Raw genomic sequence first — 20,000 nt, forward strand, 5'->3', positions numbered from 1 at the left:
ATCCCAAAGTTCGCCGGCTCCTTACGGGCAGTTTGCGAGCACAGAGTCCACTAAACAGCGCCTCGCCCTCTGGAGCAGCGGGCAGGGAGGTCCACACACCAGAGGCTCGCACCACAGTTCTGTCCAGTCCTCAGGGCCCTTTAACAACCCACAGCAAACAACACACACACACTCACACACACACACACACACACACATAAAATAAACTAGATGTTTTCCTAAGTAGATTAGACATGCATGTGATACAGTTGACTCTAACTGTTCGCCAGATGCTCTTTTATGAAGCTGATGCTCATTTAAAAGCATCCCATGGCCTTCCACTTGGGAGGAACTAAAAAAGACATCCAAACACGAGCTTCCCTTTTGTTTCTTCCTCTTCTCTTAATGTCCTCCGCCTCTCTAATGAGACTCCACACCACCATCATTCATCAGCGTTTAGGAGACCGACCACCTCAGCGGCCTGACACAACACTGGCTGGAGGCCCCTCTTATCACCACACTGTTTCAACTGTCTCTGAGAGGAGGGAACAACAACAGCCATGTTTATTCGTGGCACCACTTCTTTCTTTATCAGCCAGCTATGGGGAAGATACAGTACAGACACAAATACTGTCTTGCTTCAGGCCACATTGGTTATTATTACAAGAACATCAGCTGAGTTAACAACCGGTGAACCTGTCTTGGCCACTCTACAGTATATACTACCAAGGCCCTTGTTAAGGTGTACCTATTAAGTGTGCATTGTGCAGTCAATAAGTACAGCAAACGGAACAGCTTACAGACTGGACCAACTGTTATGAAATACTAGTTTTTTAAAGACATAAATTCATTTCAGTGATTGGCATGTTTTCTACAGAAGCACTTAGTTAAATTATAAATAATGTATGGAGCTTGACATTTCACCCAAAATAATGTACATGTAATAATAAAAACACAAAGCAAAATGAATAATACATTTAGCTGTTTTAGATAAATGACCAACTCATGTGACTATGACTGTCTTCAAGCTGGGCTAGCGGTGTCGCACTGGGTTATAGCACACACAGAGAGGAGCAGGATGTGTGTCCTCTTATCTTAACGGAACACACACACTGTTTGGGACTTTAGCTTATTCACCATATTCAACAGACGTAGATACGTCGAAACACACCCGTCTCATCTATGTGTGTGTGTGTGTGTGTGTGTGTGTGTGTGTGTTGTTGTTACTGGATCTGATGCACTCATCTCTAGTCTAGCTTAGCACAGGTGCCTTGAATAGCCTACATCTCTCAATAATAATACAAGTATATAAATAATAATAAAAAGCTGTAGAGTTACTTCTTCAAACCCCAAGGAGCAGTGCTTCTCCTGAATGAAAACATAGTTCCAAGTGTATGTGTACAAAATGGCAGTGTCTCATTTGACATTGTTATTTGGACATGTTGCAACTATACAAATCACAGCATGTAAAGAGGAAAATGTTTTGTTACTATTATGAGGTGCAGGAAATACAGTGAATAAGCTAAAGTCTCCAAAAGCCAGCTTGTGCCTTTAACTCTGGAGTAGATGGCAAATAAGCACATTTCCCAAAAAGTTGCCACTTTCCTTTAATATTGGCTGTAAAAATGAACACGGTCCAAGTCACATCTGACCACTGAAAACACGCCACCTCAACCACCAAGGTCAACCATATACAGTAGGCATATAGTAGGCCTTCATGCCTAAGAAACAAACCAATTATCATGTTTTTGCAACTTGCTCATTTTTAGCTTATTCTAGCTAAAGCAGTAGTTAGCCATTGTATTAAGGCCATCCTTTAATTAGCACAACACAAATATTGCATGTTTGTAGCGTATGCATAAGAAACAAATCCACAATCTTTCTGTTCTCGCGCCTTGCTATATGGACAGTATAGTGTACCGTATAGCAGACAGATCTTCAAAAAGGCCTCAAATAGGCCTTCATCTAATCATAGCTGACATACAGCAGCTTGTACCTTCACATCAACTATAAATCAATGGGCTTGCTAGACTGCTTCAGCGTGTGCGTCTACATGATGCTGTCATTCAAGGCTCTATGTAAACTATAGTGTCATCAAAGGCAGGCCTGCAGAGATTCCCTTTTTACTTACATTCAGGCCACAGCGCTGAAACCTGCGTGGGCCAATTTTCCAGCTCTTCTGTAAGAGCAACTGACACTGTGCCAATCAGACCCCGCTCTGCTCCATCAACACTCTTCTCCATTGCAGGGTCAGCCAATCAAATCCACAAACACATTCAGCGCATAAATATATATGTGTGATATCAAACAAAACCTGGCACATCAATGAACTTCATCTGAAAGCAGGCATTTTAAATAAATCAGCGAATCACCAGAAGCAGCTTTAAAAACATGAATCGGTAAAGCGTTACAAATCTTCACCATTTTCCCCCATGACCACCGATCAGACGTGACACACTCACACACACACAAGCACACAAAAACACACACACACACACACACACACACACACACACACACACACACACACACACACACACACACACACACACACACACACACACACACACACACACACACACACACACACAAACACACACACACACACACACACACACACACACACACACACACACAGACACACACACATCCCTATCTGAATTTCACATTGCAACAGAGGCTGAGGCCCCTATACCACCGATCAGACGTGACATAAACATACAGACATAAAGACACACACACACACACACACACACACACTTTCTGAATTTTCCATTGCAATAGTGGCTGCAACACTTCCACCGGCGCTTGCATTTCATCTCTGCTCGTATAGTGAAATAGAAATATGTCTTGATTAGGGCCACTAAGGGCACAGCGAAGACCTCAGCAGAGTTAGAACTTTCAGACCCCAAATAGAATATAGTGATATAGAGCATGTGTCAGAGACCAAGAGACTGCTCTTCGCAAAATACACACACACACACACACACACAGTCTCACAAACACATACAACCTTTTTTCTATCAGAAACTCACTCGCTCTCTCTCTTACACACACACACACACACACACACACACACACACACACACACACACACACACACACACATATAATCACAACCCATTACTCCTTGGGAAAATGGTGGGGCAACAGTGATTTGTTTGAGTCTCTCATAATAGGGGTCAGTGTCCGGCCTAAGCCAGACAGATTCCATTTACTTGAAAAAAGAAAGTGTTGTGCGCGGGGTTAACCCTGCGCTAATAACTGCAAACTAGATGGCACAAAGCAGGAGTGCAATATGAGCCCCAGAGGATTCCATTAGACGAGGGAGACGGCATTTAAAACCGGTAAAGACCTGCTCCATATGCAGGGAGCCAATTCCACACTAGCTGTAAATGAGCCCGCAGGAGAAACAGTCACTCAAATCAACCTTTATCAACCCTACACAGTCAAACTGCTGATAGTGAAACTGCTAGAGTTATATTATCTTTCTAACTGCTATCCTGCAAACTACATATTACTGGATTTGTTTGGCCATCAAATCACCAGGCCATTCACGGCAATGCAAAACCAGCATACAGTATAACAACTGCTTACAAACAAAACAGTGATTAACAAGACATGCATCTCACTACTCACTAGCCAGCAAATGAAAAGTATACATTCATATATAATAGATATTATGTTACCGTAATTTCCCAACTATTAGCCACAGCTTATACATTGATTTTGCAAAATTTCTACAGCTATGAGGCTAATACATGGGGGCAGTTAATATGGTATCAATATGGCTTTGTTTCTTTTAATTTCTAGTTAATATGGTATCAATATGGCTTTGTTTTCTTAACTTTAAGCATAAAACACTGTCCTGTGGCTTATACACAATGTGGTTAATACACAAGAAATGACTGTATATTCTATCTTGTTATATATAATAGAGTATAGAGTTCTGTGTGGGGAAAACAGGTTTATTTGGTCACAGGTAGTGGCTGGCGGCCCAGTGGACAGGCCCAGGGAGCTGCAGCTGATTGGACCAAGCAGTTCTCGTGTCAGCCGGGATTATCACCTGTTCCGTCCGTCCGCACAGCGATTCGCACGCCGTGCATATCGCCACCTCGCCTCCCGTGCCTCGCTCTAGCGGCCGGGCCGGTTTGCGATAACCTCGGTGCCCCCGGCAACAGAGCCGCCCCCAAAGCCAGCGCTACGCTACGCTACGCCACTGCAGAGAGACGCGCGCCGCACGGCCCGGAAAGGCACAGTCAAGCTGTCGGCGTGGTTACGGGTCTATTAAAGATGGCACCGTGACGAGAAAGGGAGAGGGAGGTGGAGAGGAAAGTGCGCTGGTGTATATCTGTGTGTGTGTGTGTGTGTGTGTGTGTGTGTGTGTTTCTGTGCATGTGTGTGTGTTTCTGTGCATGTGTGTGTTTCTGTGCATGTGTGTGTATCTGTGTGTGTGTTTGTATCTGTGTGTACATCTGTGTGTGTGTGTGTGTGTGTGTGTGTGAGGGGGGATGAGGAGCTATAAAAACACACATTGCTTATGTCCTTGGAGACGCCAGAGGAGTGGCTGGAGTTTAAGGAAGTGGGAGGGGGGGGGGGGGTTATGGGGGAGCAGGTCCCCTCAGCACAGGCTCTCTCCCCCCTTCAGCCCAGGGCCAGACCAATATAACAGCAGTGGATTGGCCATCAGAATAGACATAAAAGGGAATAAAAATGACAAAAAGACTAGGAGAGAGAGAGAGGGGGATGGAGAGAGAGGTGGAAAGAGAGAGAATGGGGGAAGAGGAGAAGAGAAAGAGAGAGAGCGAGTGCCAGGGGCAACAAAATACGATAATAATAAAAAAATAAATTCTTATGGTTATAAATGGCTGATAAATAGGATATATCAAAATATATGGTCTGGACTAGTCTGACTTGACAGTCCAAATTTATCTCCATATTCTGTCCTCAACTACGAGCAGGGAGAAAAGAGGCGGCGCAGTTGGGGGAAAATCAGCTGATGAGAGGAGGGAATGGAGGAGTAATGTAGACGCTGGGGCCTTAACGGCGTCTCGGAATCACCACACTCTCACGCCGAGACCTTCTCTCCTCGCAGACCTTTACTCAATGTCACAGCTTGGACTTCACACAAACAAAGTACACCCCAAGTACACCCCACGAAAACTGAACCAATAAGGATGCAAAGCACAATCTGTGCCATCTGGCTCAAATGGGGTCCTGGTGCGTAGCGTGATTAAAATCTATATGTTGCTTGCAGAATTATCTGAAAATATATTCTTATGCAGTGAACATTTTCACTGCTGTTGTTCTGAATACTTTTGCAATGCAAACAATCAATCAGTGTTATGGGAGTTGGTCACTGCAAGGCGGCCCGTACTGGGTACAATTAAAGAAGGCAAACTAAACAAGCAAGCACTGCAGGTGCGGTCTATCTTGATATGGATGCAATAACAGTCATTTCTATGCGCATAACAAAGGGAAGGAATCTCGATTTGCAAAATGCTTAGGGATAGGATGTCTGAACAGCAAGATACACACCCGGACACTTCCCAATCCGACGCAGTAAACACTTGACGGGACCACCTTCATGCCACTCCGAGCACCACCGTCCACTTGGCACAAAGAGGCCTTGATTGGGCAAATCTGGGCCTCTTCTTTAATCAGAGTGGGACTCAGATGCACTCTAGAGTTCCCGTGCTAATCTTCACTTTCCCAGTTCACACTTCACGGCCCATCTTCGTCCTCCGTAGCTTGTCCTTCTCTACGCGCTCGCTTCTCTCTTCTCTTCTTCTGGATGTTGATTAGGGGAGGCTATAAAAGAGCGTGGATTTGGGGCTCTATAAATCGAGAACGGAAACACTAAATAGAGGGAGAAACATTACAGTGGGGAGAGAGAGAGAGAGAGAGAGACAGAAAGAGAGTGAAAAGTGAAAAAAACCACAATTAAAGCCTCATAAGCAGTGAAGAGTGGAGGATTTTTCCACTGTGTTTGTCCTCATTAGCAATTTCTCCGCCAAAGTCGCACGTGCGCACACACACACACACACACACACACACACACCCCAACCTCTCTACTCAAAACGCACACACACGTTTTCTGTGAATTCCTTTTGTTCACCGATTTGTGTAAAGACTTTTTTTTTCATCCATTATCGTTAAAGTGAATAATTTAAAATCCACAAAGCATGTCTGTCGCAATGGCTGGAAGCTCCCCCCCACCCCCCCCCCCCCCCCCCATATCTTACTGTTTTTTTCTAACTAAGCATAATGTCTCACGGATGCATTCATTTTTGTCCTTGGTGGGAATTATAAAAATATCAGCTAAATCACTCTTTGCCGTTGTTGCTAATGCGTTCCATCACCTGGATGAGGAGGCCTGCTGATTGAAACGGGCCGAATCAGCAGTATCAGTGACAGCGCCGGGTTATGTTTAGCACAGCAGATTGGCAGCATGTTGCTTTTACACCTAAGCAAACAGGAAAAGCAGACTGCTCCTTTTTCTGGCAACCCACTTTTGTGCTGCGCTCTGACTACAATGGCGCCGCAGAGAGCACAAGGACACAAGGACACTCGCGCGTGAGCCGCCCGCGCAGGACGACTCCCAAAAACACGGCTTCTCATGCACCATCTACAGCCTTTAACCAATCACGTCTACACCTGCCGGAGGGCTAGCTGCAGTAGCACGCTAAACTCCACTGTCTGCCACTAACAAACTCCCTCGGAGGTGAATACTGGCCTGGCTGGTGTCCCTCTGGGCTGACCTCACATCCTGCCTCTCAGCGGTAACCCAAAGATATAACGCATCACATCCTGGTTCTCAGAACTAACCGAAGGCTACTGGTTCTTCACGAGCAGGGAGTATTGTTTTTTTTTTTTTACTCACATGGGGCTATTATTTACAGCAAGTCAATTATACACTACTGTATGTCCAGACCTGCCTACTAGTGGTTCTCTTTGACTTTGTAAAAACACTCACAGCAGTCTCCTAATCTGCAATCAGCTTCCTCTTCTTTTTGCTTTGGGGCTCTCGATGCAAAGCGTTCCTCGGTATGTTCTCAAGAGTCAAAATAAGCCTCTGGCTACTTGTCAAGTCCACTTGGCTTCAGGAATAAAACTCCGCCACTTAGCGAGTTACTGATATTCTATATCGTTTGCTCAACCCAACCAGGCCACATTGGTTTGGTGGCTATGAAAATGAAAAAGAACACTTAGGGCCCTGAATTCTGATGATCTGAAGCGTAAGGTATACAGTAAGTGCCTTTAGGTTGTGTCCAAGTCCATTGTTGCTATTTTCACGATGATGAAAACCAATGAAAGCGCCTTCTCTCATTCCCTTTAAAAGCAAGAGCACTTTAAGCATGGTGTGTTGCTACCATAGGCCTAACGACGAGTGAACACATCTCTACAGAAGGAATATGCTTGCAAACGCCACCATCTATGCAACAGCAAGATTCCACCCAAGCTTGGTTTGCTGAAACAGGTGTTTGTGTGTATGACGAGAAGAGAATACACTTCTTCTGCACTTACCTGGTATACTGAGCTCATAGGAACAACAAAACAAAAGTCTCACAATTAGTTTCTTGCTGATTAGTACTGACTGACATGGGGCTATAATCAAATACATAACAAGAATGAAAACAACACTTACCCCAATAACATTCAAATGAGTGTATAAATCCAGAGGACATTCAGCCAAGCACAGCAATTCTCTCTGTGTTGGCTCTGGCCACTAGGCAGATCATTAGCTACATTTCTTGATTATACCTTCTCAAAATATCTGTGAAATAATGTCCTCTTTTGTTCTAGACTAGGTTTTTCTTGGTCAGTGGCATAACCATATCCAGTGATCAAAAAAGCAATTCACGATCAGTGGCCTTGACCACACCTTGCTATTTTGTACTGACACACCCATGGGTGCGGAAGTTGATTTGCTAATTTAGTCAACATGCACGCTGGACGAAAAACTACTTTGGTCACAAACTAGCAAAGACACGTTGCCGTCTGCTTGGCATCGCAATGCACCAGGCGTTAGATAGGAGACTAGCCTAGGGCCACTAGTCTCCCACCCCAATCAAGAACAGACATTTACTCTGGACAGAAAATAAACACAAACAGTCACTGGCCACAAAGCTGTCTGCAGCAGAACATGGGCAGAAGGCCCCAGAATCCATGAAACACATGACTGTGTATTTCCTTAATAATAACCAGTGGCTGAGAGTTTAGTGTACTGCTCGCTTCAGATGTTAGCCAACAAGCAACAGCTGCTAATGTTCATCACAAGTCCAGGGCTGTCGGGTTGGTCAGTCACAACAGAGAGCCCAACTCAAGCAAGACGCTGCCATCTCTGTCTCATCATACCGTGACACAAAACAGATGCAATGTCCAGTGAAATGCTTGTGACAGCAACTTCTGTGCTAAGATATGCTGGACATGCTGCACCTTGTAAGCCAAATAGCAGGCAGGAAGCACAGGCAGATGCTAGATGCTGGGGGGGGGGGGGGGGGGGCATATGCCAAATGTGCCGACCACTGGGGGGTCAAATGGTACCAAGGCTATCACACTTCTAAGAAATGTTATCAAACTAAAAATGAAAGGGAAAAAAAAAAAAGATTTCTGGGGACATCACAGAAGCATTTGATATAAGAAAGAAATGTAAGCAGTATCAACTCTCACGTTATAGGGATTGCAACACATTGCACCATTGCGGCAGTCATTGCTGTATTTGTGCGTAGTATCACACTTTTTCCCTCTCTCTGTGTGTGTTTGATAATATACCAGAAAAGACTTTTAGTACTCTGTGGCACTCTAGCGTGACCGCAATCAACAGCCTGACCCTTAGTACATCACCATTTCCACTGCCTCAGTGCAACTGCAGAGAGAGAGAGGATCCTGGAGGTTACTGCAACATAAACCATCCACTTTCAAATGGCCACCACCATCTGGTTGATCTATGAAACTACGGGAAAGGTCACTGGTTACAAATGACCACCTGAATAACCACCATAAACAGAGCGCGCGTTGTTTAGATCCATGGGTTGGTCCCCCGGCTGGCCAGGCCACCAGTGCAGTTCTTATGTGCAGCAGGCTAATGCCATAATCCTCCCATGCATCACACGAGACAGGGCACAAGATAACAATCATCTGGTGGTCACGGAGCGATGGCCACGTTCGGGCGGCCCGGCACGGCGCTCATTCGGTAGGGACTGCATAATCCTGCTCGCGGAACCTGGGCCGAGGAGATAAAGAGTCACATGTGCGCCCCGCAACACAGCACAATTAATAAGAGGCCCGGAGTGATGACACCTCTTGGGTGACATTTCTTATTTTCTCTGCGTGCCCTAGGGCTGAGCGCTGCATCGGTGTATGAAAATATATCTGTACATTTTCAAAAAGAGATATAAAAACTAGACAATACCGCTTACACCGACAGAAAACCATATTCATATGTGCTCATGAGCACGCCATCACTCACTCACACACACACACACACACACACACACACACACACACACACACACACACACACACACACACACACACACACACACACACACACACACACACACACACACACACACACACACACACACACACACACACACAATGTGTGAGGCGCAGCATTAATACATACTGTAGTTCTACATATTTTCAAGCGTTGAAGGAAACCCTGTCTTTGCTTGTTATTTTGATATTGTGCTTGTGACATTTCACATGTGAGTCTGACTCAACATTGTAAAAAAAAATGGTATCGTATAGGCCCTTTCAACAAGAAAAACAAAAACAGTGCTTGAATGTTCTATTTTGTTTCCAAACTACGTCCGCTGCATTAAGATAACATATGGCATGTTCCAATGAAACGGTATGTAAGAGTGCAGCATTTCAGCTGCTCAGTGTAAACTGAACATGGACTATTTATCACCAGTCAGGCTAAAAGTACAAGGGATATGAATTCTGGTCCATATCTCCCAGCCCTGGGGTGCACGTCCCTCCCTGTGCAACTGTGTGCTGTTCTGTTCCCCTGCCCTGCCTGCCTGCCTGCCTGCCTCTCACCCCCCCCCGCCGCGTTTTACAAGTAATTCCTCTCCAGTTCGTACGGTCATAATCTCGCCAAACCGATGAGATCACTGGGTGCAATAACGCTGAAAAGCATTCTGTTAACAGAGCGCACAGACACGATTGATATCAACCAGACGATATATGAAACCAATATACCGCCCAAACAACACAACAACACAATCTGATTGAAAATTACGCCCAGGCCTCTGTGTTATTTTGCACGAAACAAATGGACAGTAATTTTGACTGCAATACCTCTCCAATGGCTTTCTGACATGGGGGGGGGGGGGTGTGCGAATATCAGCTGAGAGACTGCAAAAGGCTGAGGAAGTTGTTTTCTATTTTTTTTTGTCCCTCCTTTGTGGCTTGTTGCTCATTTTGCTTTGTGTGCTTGTAAAAGTGACTCATTTAACAGATACCTCTTCTCTACACCTTATCTGACAGATGCCACCTTGCTGGACGCGTGAGCAGGCTGATGGGTCCTGATAAAAGACTATATTGAATATGTAAGACAGTGTGGGCTTTAAACGAGCGCTCGCTGGCAGGGCGGGCAGGGGCGGGGTGTGGGGGGCCCCCTGTGTGCCTGTGCTGCCATGGTGGTGCTCGCAGTGCAGATCAGAAAAGCCACACAGTACACAAAACGATGCTATACAGTACATGTCACGTCATACCAATGACTATCAGGGATCTAACCTACAGAAAATGTCATTGCTGTAGCCCTATTGTCTTCAGGGTAACATCCTGAATATAATAGCATGGGGATGAGCACATCCTTCAAATCGGTACTACCATTTTGAAAAAAAAGAATGAAATAGATAGGCAAGCTTTCAGGCTCCATTTGCACAGGCTTACAGTGCTTTTCTAACGATATCTCACATCAAAATGTCCCCCATCTAATGTAAACACATACGATTAGGAGCCGCCTGCTAGTTTCTCCACTCCTCACAGGGGAAAAAAATAAAAATAAACAAAACAAATGATTGATACAAATACTTAAACATATATCACTTAATAAACAAACAGCAGCGTGGTAAAAAAACGAATGGCCAAAGTGCTAATTACACCCATTAACACTCATTTGCATTCAAGATACCGCACACATTTACATAATGTGCCTGACACCGCTATATCTAGTGAGGCATCAATATGATTTTAATGACGCCTTGAGGAAACGTTCATTATGTACCAGTACTATCAAACCAGGAATAATGGGGTCCATTTTGTTAAGTTCATGAATAGAAAGGGGGGAAAAAATAAGATAGAGACCTTATAGTGTAAGCAAGAAACCTGCGGGACCCCTTCTCCACTGCTGACAACATGTCACACATTGGCCTAATCTACAGGCCACTGATGGGAATTTGAATTATACGTCATCTAAATGCAAATCAGATGGTTCCCACCTTTGATAAACAGCTAACACACCACCAATACTGTGTTTTACCGAAGCAATTAGAATTTATTACCAGGCCAGCCCAGTTGGAGGACATTCCCATAAGCAGAGGCTCTTGACAACCAGCCTATATGGGGCCGAGTGAAGCTCATGATGCTGACACCACTCTACTGTTCCCATTCAGATGCAGCCTTTCATCCTCATCATTAGCCTTGGAAATAGATTATGCTCAAGAAAAGCTAGGGAGCAGAGTGGGTGGGAGCAGCATACATGTACAGGTAGCTATCATGTAAGAGCCATTAGAATACTGTTCGCTGCTGAATGTACACAAGGCATGGCAGCCATTATTCAAATGTTCTGCCTGTCGCTGTCAAATTACACACCTCATAAATAAATTGAAAATGGAGCCATTTGTAGCGAGCTCGGTTTCAAAGAAGACATTACACTTTCCACAAATGTGACGCTTTATGATTGTTTCTGCAAAGCACTTAAACTCACCATCTCCAATTTAACGTGTCACATTCCAAGTACTGTAACCTATAGCATTTCAGCAGTGATGATGACAGCATACCAACTACATCTCTGACTCTCAGACTGAAATCTACTGTGCCAGATCAAATCAGGTATACAGACTAATACACATTTAACGGGAGCAGGGTTGTAAGTAAATTCTGTCCAGGTCCGGACCCTTGAGAATGGGTCATCATCCGAGAGAAGTAGCCGCATTGCACATTGTTACAGAGTCTGAAACAGAAATATCGACAAAACAGGAGGTCTATGTTCTTGTGTCCTCCATATCATGCCGCATGTTGCGGGTAGAGGAATCATTAGAGTAATACTACACCAGGGTGCGGCTAAGGTCTGTTATGAAAGGACACAACCAGCACATTACAACAAGCATGAAAAAAAATACACACACAACACAAGGACTTTACCAGAGATCCTATCTTATTATTTCCCTTTCTCGTACCTCCGCGGCCACTAAAAGGTTAAAGCCATTTAGCTGCAGTGTTTTGCTTTGCTGAAACAGCAACAGGACATTAATTTGACATTAGCGCAGTAACATCAATTCCTCTCCGTTTCCAACTTCAGTAATGCATTTACTGGAAAGAGATTAATATCAATTCCATAAATCATTCAGGAGCGTCTGCAGGCTCATAGACATTGGGCCTAATGTCATATATGTTAGCTGATCTACGTCTGCTAGCCCAGTGGCCATTCATCAATGTCCAGGCTACTGCAAGGGCATCACAGAGGAGAACAGGGCAACTTTTTACGCAAATAAGGATATAATATTCTAATTATTTATAGGTACATTGGTCAATTCAAAGTAACAAATGTGGTTTAGTACCAGATATGCTTGAAAAATAAACCGATTGCATATCATTTACTCAATATGTTGCTAAAAATAAAAACATCAGTCTCGATGTCTTGCTTGCCCTTTTCAGTATACTGTACTTGTTATGTCTCAGCAGTGTCTTTGGGAGTAGGGCTAACAACTCGGATGCATTTCACAAACTTTCCAATTATACTATATACCCAATGTTGGAGGGCTCAATGACATGTTGGAGAGACACCAGCAATGCAATATTTCCTTTTTACGAGAGTCCTTTTTGAAATGCTATCCACACAGAGATCTGGACAAAACAAAACTATGTGAACAAAAAAAAAAACCCGAAATGGCAAATTGAACTTGAGCGCTGAAAAAAAAAAAAAAAAAACCTGTGCGTGAGTGGCTTGCCTGTCAAGTATATGAGAGGCAAGTCTCATCTAGCGGAGACCCTGCACCTCATCTCTCGACAGAGAATGATATTGTGAGTGTTCCAAAAAGCGCTCGTTGACTCGCTGTCAGTCGCGGCCCTCGGCAGCAGGCTCCTGCCCACTTGACCTTGTCAGGAAAAAGCACTTTATTTTCATTACCCCACCATCAATACCCCCCCTCTCCCACCCCAAAAGTGCCAAACAAAGGCCATTTACAAAGCATTCTTCAAAATATTAAATCTGTTTAATTACAGTTTTCAAGCGGACGAGGACGGACGAGGCAAAAGAACAGTTATTCACGTCAAGCGTTTTTTTCTATCTCTTTTTTTTCTCCTCTCCCCTCCTCTTCCAGAGTAGATAATTACCCATTAACAGGCCCATCCACAGTGACAATGGCCTGCTTTGCGCTCAGCCATCCCTCATCACATGGCACAACACAGTGTTTCTCACCGCACTGACTGCTAGATCACAGCCACAGTGCTTCTTCAACTGCGTGCCACCGGGAACGTATGGCTTTCCTATCCATCCCACGCAAACGCGCAGGGAATAAACATCTCTTTAACAGCCCTGATTCAATTAGAGGCTCGTGTTGCTCAGGATAATCAGAGATGACTTAAGGAAAACAGAAATATTAATAGCACGAAAATCACACGTTCATATTCCCCGTGATCACAGAAGGACGTTAAGGAGAATGACTGGGGTTGGTTAATTAGTGAATTGTACAGTGCCACTGGCACCTATGATGATTCCTTCAATAAGAAAATAAACAGAATAAATGACAAAGGCAGCCTACTGGGTCAGAGGAAAAGAAGATGAGCTGTTTGACAGACAGCTAGCAAGGCTCAGGAAGGTTGCCCTGGAAAGATCATAACATTTTCACATGGAAAAACAAACTAAACACAAATAAGCAACAAGCTGCAGATACCCTGTTATACTCTAGCAATAGTATTAGTGACACTCTTGACAACTACAATCTTCTAAAAACATAACAACGTTAGCTACTGGGCATTGGCAGATATCAAATGCTTACACTATCTATCTACTGTACCTTCCAAGTATTTAACACCATAATGGCATACTGTATCAGACTGTATCAAAACAAAGGTTGCCTGTATGACAGTAAAACATAACATCACTGAGAGTCTTTTTCCACTCTGCCCGTGCAGAACATACAGAAACACATAGGTCCTCACTCCATAGTTCCATGGACTAGTGTGACGCATTCTCACTATCTGGTTGTTAAAGGAAAACTCTGGCAATGCTTCACGTACAGTAGCTCTGTGTCTTGAGCTCACCAAGTGCTGTCGGTACGAGGCATCCAGACAGCTACAGTGCTACACTCAGGGGCATGATTTTACAGAGATATACAGGAGCTGTCCTTGACGTTGTGATGCAATAATGTGCCGATAATTCTTTTTCCAGGCCCAACTGCTCCCTAAGCTGCTCCTTCTTTTCCCATTGACAGTAAAAGATGTATTTATGTTTTTGCTATTCAGAGTAGCTTATAAGAAAAATGGTCATTTTGCTACGCACTTGCTCCCTCAACCTAACAAATCCTATTTTTGGCAGAGGCCGGGACGTTACCCTTGATTATATCATCCGACTGCACAACTACACTTTACTCTGTTACAGATAAGCGATTGTTGTACCCACACTAAAACGGAGGTGATGGTTGGTGACAAAGTTTGCAGGTTGTGACAACCGGCTGGCTACGCTAGTAAACGCTTTTGGACAAAAGAGCTGTTGGGCCTGTGATGTCAGATTTAATAACTGAATAATAAAAAAAAAAGAGTCCCTTAATTGTCACTGCACAGTTGTACAGCAAGATTTAGAGATCACACTAATGTACACACATACACATCTAAGCTAAAATAGCAGGACTGCCTTGCCTCTCTGGTCATGAGAAAGTAAAATATTTGATATGAACACTTGAATCTTATAGGCTACCTGTCTATAAAACATAGAGGGTGACCCATTTCAGACAACAGATTCAATATATCTATTTTCTTGCAACTTACCTGTGGACAGCTACAATATGTATTATTTCATTCTGACATTTAGAGACTAGAGTTTGTGTAAGAAACATACAGTGATGGCAGTGTAGTGGCTAAGGAGCGGGACTAGCATGCAATAGACTGAAATGTTGTGAGTTCAATTCCAGACTTCCACCATTGTGCCCTTGAGCAAGGCACTTAACTCTGCGTTGCTCTGACTGAGGACAATGGCCCTGGCTTGTAATATAATTGACAGCTAAGTCGCTTTGGATAAAGGCATCCGCTGCTACAGTACATGTGAAAATATGAATGTAAAGCATGCAATGATTTTGTAAAGAAAGTAAATGTACAGCCTGTAAATCTGTAAATAAACATAGATTCCACATAGCTTCAGTCCTGTGTAAAGCAAACGAACAAGTCATTCCTCACCACTCTCAAAGCAGGCATCAAAGGTGAGGTGGCCTTTCCGAGGGGCTCCCGTGTATCCTGGCGGGGAGACGGCCAGCTTGCTCACGTTCCCCACTAGTGCATCCTCACCTCCTGTCTCCGTCCCTGCTACAAGAACAGCAGATGTGTCTCTGAGCATGGCACTCGACAGTAGCACAAGACAAAAGGAGTGGAAAAGATGAGATTTGTTTTTGACATGATTTTATTTAACTGCAGAAGCTAGGTGTATTCTATGTCTCTGATTATCTAAGAGAGAAATAATAAAACAATGGCAAAAGTAGAACTTGTTAATCCCATGAAAATGCAACATACATCTAGCCTAATGCTGTTATATTTCATACAATACAATGGCAATCTCATTCTGAACATCCATATTTCCAACTTAAAATGCCTGCAAAGTTGTGGGGAGGTCACAACAGAAAAGCAGACACAAAATCAGGTCATATTAACTTAACTTAGTATTTAGCCTAGTCTACTTGTTACTTAGCCAAAGGAGTAACCTATGTGTTCATATTTTCAATTTGACCAATTAAACACAGAGGACAGTCAGAGGTGTTGGTATGTTAAGTGTGACAGCAAAGAAATAAAGCAAAGAAAGAAAGAAAGAGGAGCCGGATTATTTGCATGTATCTATTAGATAGATAGATAAGGTGGATGAACTATGTGGTGGGTCGCAGGCTAGGCTACTGTGCTGAACTTCATGCAAGGTTTGTCGACCTGCCAGTGACCGGGTGTACGGTGCACAAAACAGTGTATCGCAAGAGGATGGGCTATTAATATCACTGCGAGGAAAGCTACGTTTATAAAGGGAGAGAAAGCAGCTAACCACCAACCCACTGTGCTAGCCTGATTGCTAGCAAACTGCAGTGGACTGTTTACATCTCTGCCATGCTCTGAGTTGCCGAACGACGTCGAGCCCTACGTCATGCAAGGTTGTGGCCAACCAGACTTTCCTAAAATCGCGCACATGCTTTAATAGGAGGTCGATATATGGGAATAATGGATGCAACGAGAATTTGCATGAAATTACACACCAGTATCGACGTCTCTGTGGATCTCCTCCATCTTCCTTTACCATTCGCTCCACACACTGCCCGAGAGACGCTGGTTGCCTGTTTCCACGGTAACGGCGTGTGACCCGGAGGAAGAGCTGGTGCGTTACGCTTTGACGTAATCGAAGCCGCAGCAGGTGCGTGCCAGGCTACAGCACCCCCATCTACGCGGATGCCTTTGGTGGATATTAGTGGTCACCGACCTACAGTATACTGCTGAATAGTTTAGAGAGCAAAACAATGCTGGTTGAATGTTTCCGCAATTGTAGTGGCCCGACTGTAATGCTGTAGGTGAATTTCTCTCTTATACTGTATGTCAGAGCTGATTAGCCCGCTCAAAGTTATTATCGACTAGGCATTAAGTATGTGACAGTGACAAAGAAACTCCTATCCTCTTGCTTCATGTAGTGTAGACAATTATAATAGCCTGTATTTGATCATATATTTTCATGAGCGAATCATTAGTTTGAGCCTAGGCTACAACAAAAAATTGTTTCCCTAGAAAAAATAGACAACCTGACAAAAACAGCCTTGAAACTAAATTAAATTAAATTTCCCAAAATGTCTATTCCAAGACCATCTATGTCCATTACACACAGAGTAATTTGAGTGTGTCACAGAACAATTGGAGCATGTGTTATTTGCCTGACTATATTCGTTTTCCAGTAGAACACCTGATTAGCTGCTTAAATGAATACCCATATGACTTGCAATCAGCCCCTTGGTATATAGACGTTTTCGCAGCGTAATTTTCTGGTTATAAGCTCTAGACGGAGTGCCAGATGAACCAGATGAATGAGACCAAGAGGGGGCCACTATTTAATAAGACAGAATTGGCAATGACCCCCCCCCCACACACACACACACACACACACTCACACACACACACACACACACACACACACACACACACACACACACACACACACACACACACACACACACACATGCTCTCTCTCTCTCTCTCTCTCTCTCACTCTATCTCTCTCACTCTCTCTCTCCCTCTCTCTCTTTCTCTCTGAATGCATCTCTTTTTCTCTCTTTTTTCGGCGATCGTATTTGGGCTATGCAGCTGAGCAGCCAGGGTAGTGTGATTATTTTTTAAATTATGAAGAATTGTGTGGTGCAATATCTCCTTTAAATTGAAAATTGAATAGCTGTCTTTCATGGTGTGTCATCTGCTAACATCAACAATTAAGTGGCTCCATGCTTTTGCATTTGTTTGGCAGGGATGTCAAATCATATTATGAAATAGCTTGCAAAAATATAGATTCTTTATTAGGCTGGCTTTTTTTATTCCTTGCCCTTGCTCTCAGATTTTTAATTTGGTTGAATATGTTTTGTATGTGCTCACAAACATTGGCAGTGTGTTGTCAGTAGGTTTAGTGATGCCAAAGAAGTCTTTGACAGTTTACTGTGCTTTAGTCGAAGATGCTCTGTTTCTCTCCACCACACACACCTTCAGTCAGGAGGTGTGCAGAATAACCAGATAACTTAATGAGAGCATCTAATAATGGAATACAAAACACAAGTACCGTTCACTTTTTTGATCCTCGTATTTTAATTGCTTCCCATGCACGCGAGACCTCATTTTTCTGTTCTATCAAAAACAATAAGCGTCCGGTGAGAACTGATGAAAACCTCAGCATGTTGGCCAATGAACGCCCCTAAAATATTAACAAGAATGTGAAACACATATGCCATAAATCATGCTTTTTTTCCCTCTTTAATATGTTTCAAGTGTTCACAATTTCAGTGTGTTGTGTGGGGTTGAAACCACCTCCCTAGTAGCCCTGTGTGTTGTGTGGGGTTGAAACCACCACTGTAGTAGCCCTGGCTGCGTGTGGGTTGAGTTCATGCATGGCCGTGTTGTGATGTGTGTACAGGAAAATCCTTTTTAGCTTGACCGTGTAGAGACCTGCTCGTATGAGCCATCCTCAATGAACGGGAGGTCATGCAATGAAATGACTGCACACAGGAGACTATCTTTGCCCTGGCTTTACAGAGACACATATAGTCACTATGGCGACAGCAATCAGGGGGCCCGAGGGAACGACTGGGCCACAAGTGAAGGGGGTGGGGGGGCAGCTGACTGAGGAATCAAACAGCCGACTCCATGATTCAAGTGACAGCTCATCCTAGTGTACAGACACTGTGTCCTGACTTAGACAAGAGTGTGTGGCTGTGTGTGTGTGTGTGTGTGTGTGTGTGTGTGTGTGTGTGTGTGTGTGTGTGTGTGTGTGTGTGTGTGTGTCTGTGTGTCTGTGTGTGTGTGTGTGTGTGTGTCTGTGTGTGTGTGTGTGTGTGTGTGTGTGTGTGTGTGTGTGTGTGTGTGTGTGTGTTTAAGACAGTGTCTCTTCTTCTCGATCTTCTCGATGAGCTTCTTCCTCAGCTCCTTCCATCACTCTTTTGTATTCGAGAGCATCCTTCAAAGATCGCTTTAATATGACTCACACTTCATATGCGTCACTATTTCTGCACGTATTACCGCTCGCAAGAGAACAACACAACGCTCTGTTTATAATCCCCATCTCTCTCTGACACTTCAAATATATATCTGCACACACACACACACACACATACCCACACACACACACACTTGGTTTGAGAGATTGTTTTCGAGGAGCATCGCTGTGGCTCTGCCTTTTCGCTCTGCTGGCTGCGATCCACCCCAACAGATGGGCCCGTGTCAATAGGCTGCTATTAACTGGACACACACCCCTCTTGGGGGCAGGAGGAAAGTGCAGCGCGCACACGGACGACAGGAAGGGAAGAAGCTAGCGATGCCCAAGGAGGAGACGGGCACAGCTTCAGGCTCACAGCATTCATACACCATGTGTTACAGGCTTATGGCCTTACCCCTTTCCTTCATATCTCTTAGTGCTACAATTAGATCACCAGAAAAGATTCCACGTGTTCTATGTTTGTCTCGTGTACAAGTGGGATATCTTTTCTCATTAGATTCCACGTGTTCTATGTTTGTCTCGTTGTACAAGTGGGATCTCTCTTTGCCTTTCCTTTTTATTCTTGTATTTTAGTGCTACAATTTAAAAAAGATTCCACGTGTTCTATGTTTGTCTCATGTACAAGTGGGATCTCTTTTCTCACTAGATTCCATGTGTTCTATGTTTGTCTCGTGTACAAGTGGGATCTCTTTTTGTATTTCCTTTCGATCATGGCATAAAGATATTTCTATGAGAGCTTTTAGTGTGTACACGACAAAGGAAGACATTTTAACATGCAGATTGCGTTCAAATATCGTCTTGTTTGATCAGCTAAAATATGGTTTTAATAATGTATAAAACAAAGAGACTCATAATC

At 43.9% G+C, this 20,000-nt stretch overlaps 1 protein-coding gene across 2 annotated transcripts in view; it reads right to left on the reverse strand.

Annotated features, from left to right (window-relative positions):
- Positions 1-16,749, reverse strand: part of agbl4 (AGBL carboxypeptidase 4) — a 384,426-nt gene extending 367,677 nt beyond the window's left edge. Inside the window, exons 1-2 of one of the 2 annotated variants that reach the window (XM_062556080.1) lie at positions 16,662-16,749; positions 15,610-15,732 (exon numbers count right to left, since the gene is read on the reverse strand). In XM_062556080.1, coding sequence (XP_062412064.1) covers positions 15,610-15,732; positions 16,662-16,692 — 154 coding nt within the window. In that variant the 5' untranslated portion in view covers positions 16,693-16,749. Of the gene's footprint in view, positions 1-15,609; positions 15,736-16,661 lie in introns of both variants that reach the window. The other variant, XM_062556078.1, reaches the window with a different exon arrangement.
- Between the last annotated feature and the right edge of the window lie 3,251 nt (positions 16,750-20,000).

Source organism: Sardina pilchardus, chromosome 15 (genome assembly GCF_963854185.1).
Source record: "Sardina pilchardus chromosome 15, fSarPil1.1, whole genome shotgun sequence".
In the NCBI taxonomy this organism is placed as follows: domain Eukaryota; kingdom Metazoa; phylum Chordata; class Actinopteri; order Clupeiformes; family Clupeidae; genus Sardina; species Sardina pilchardus.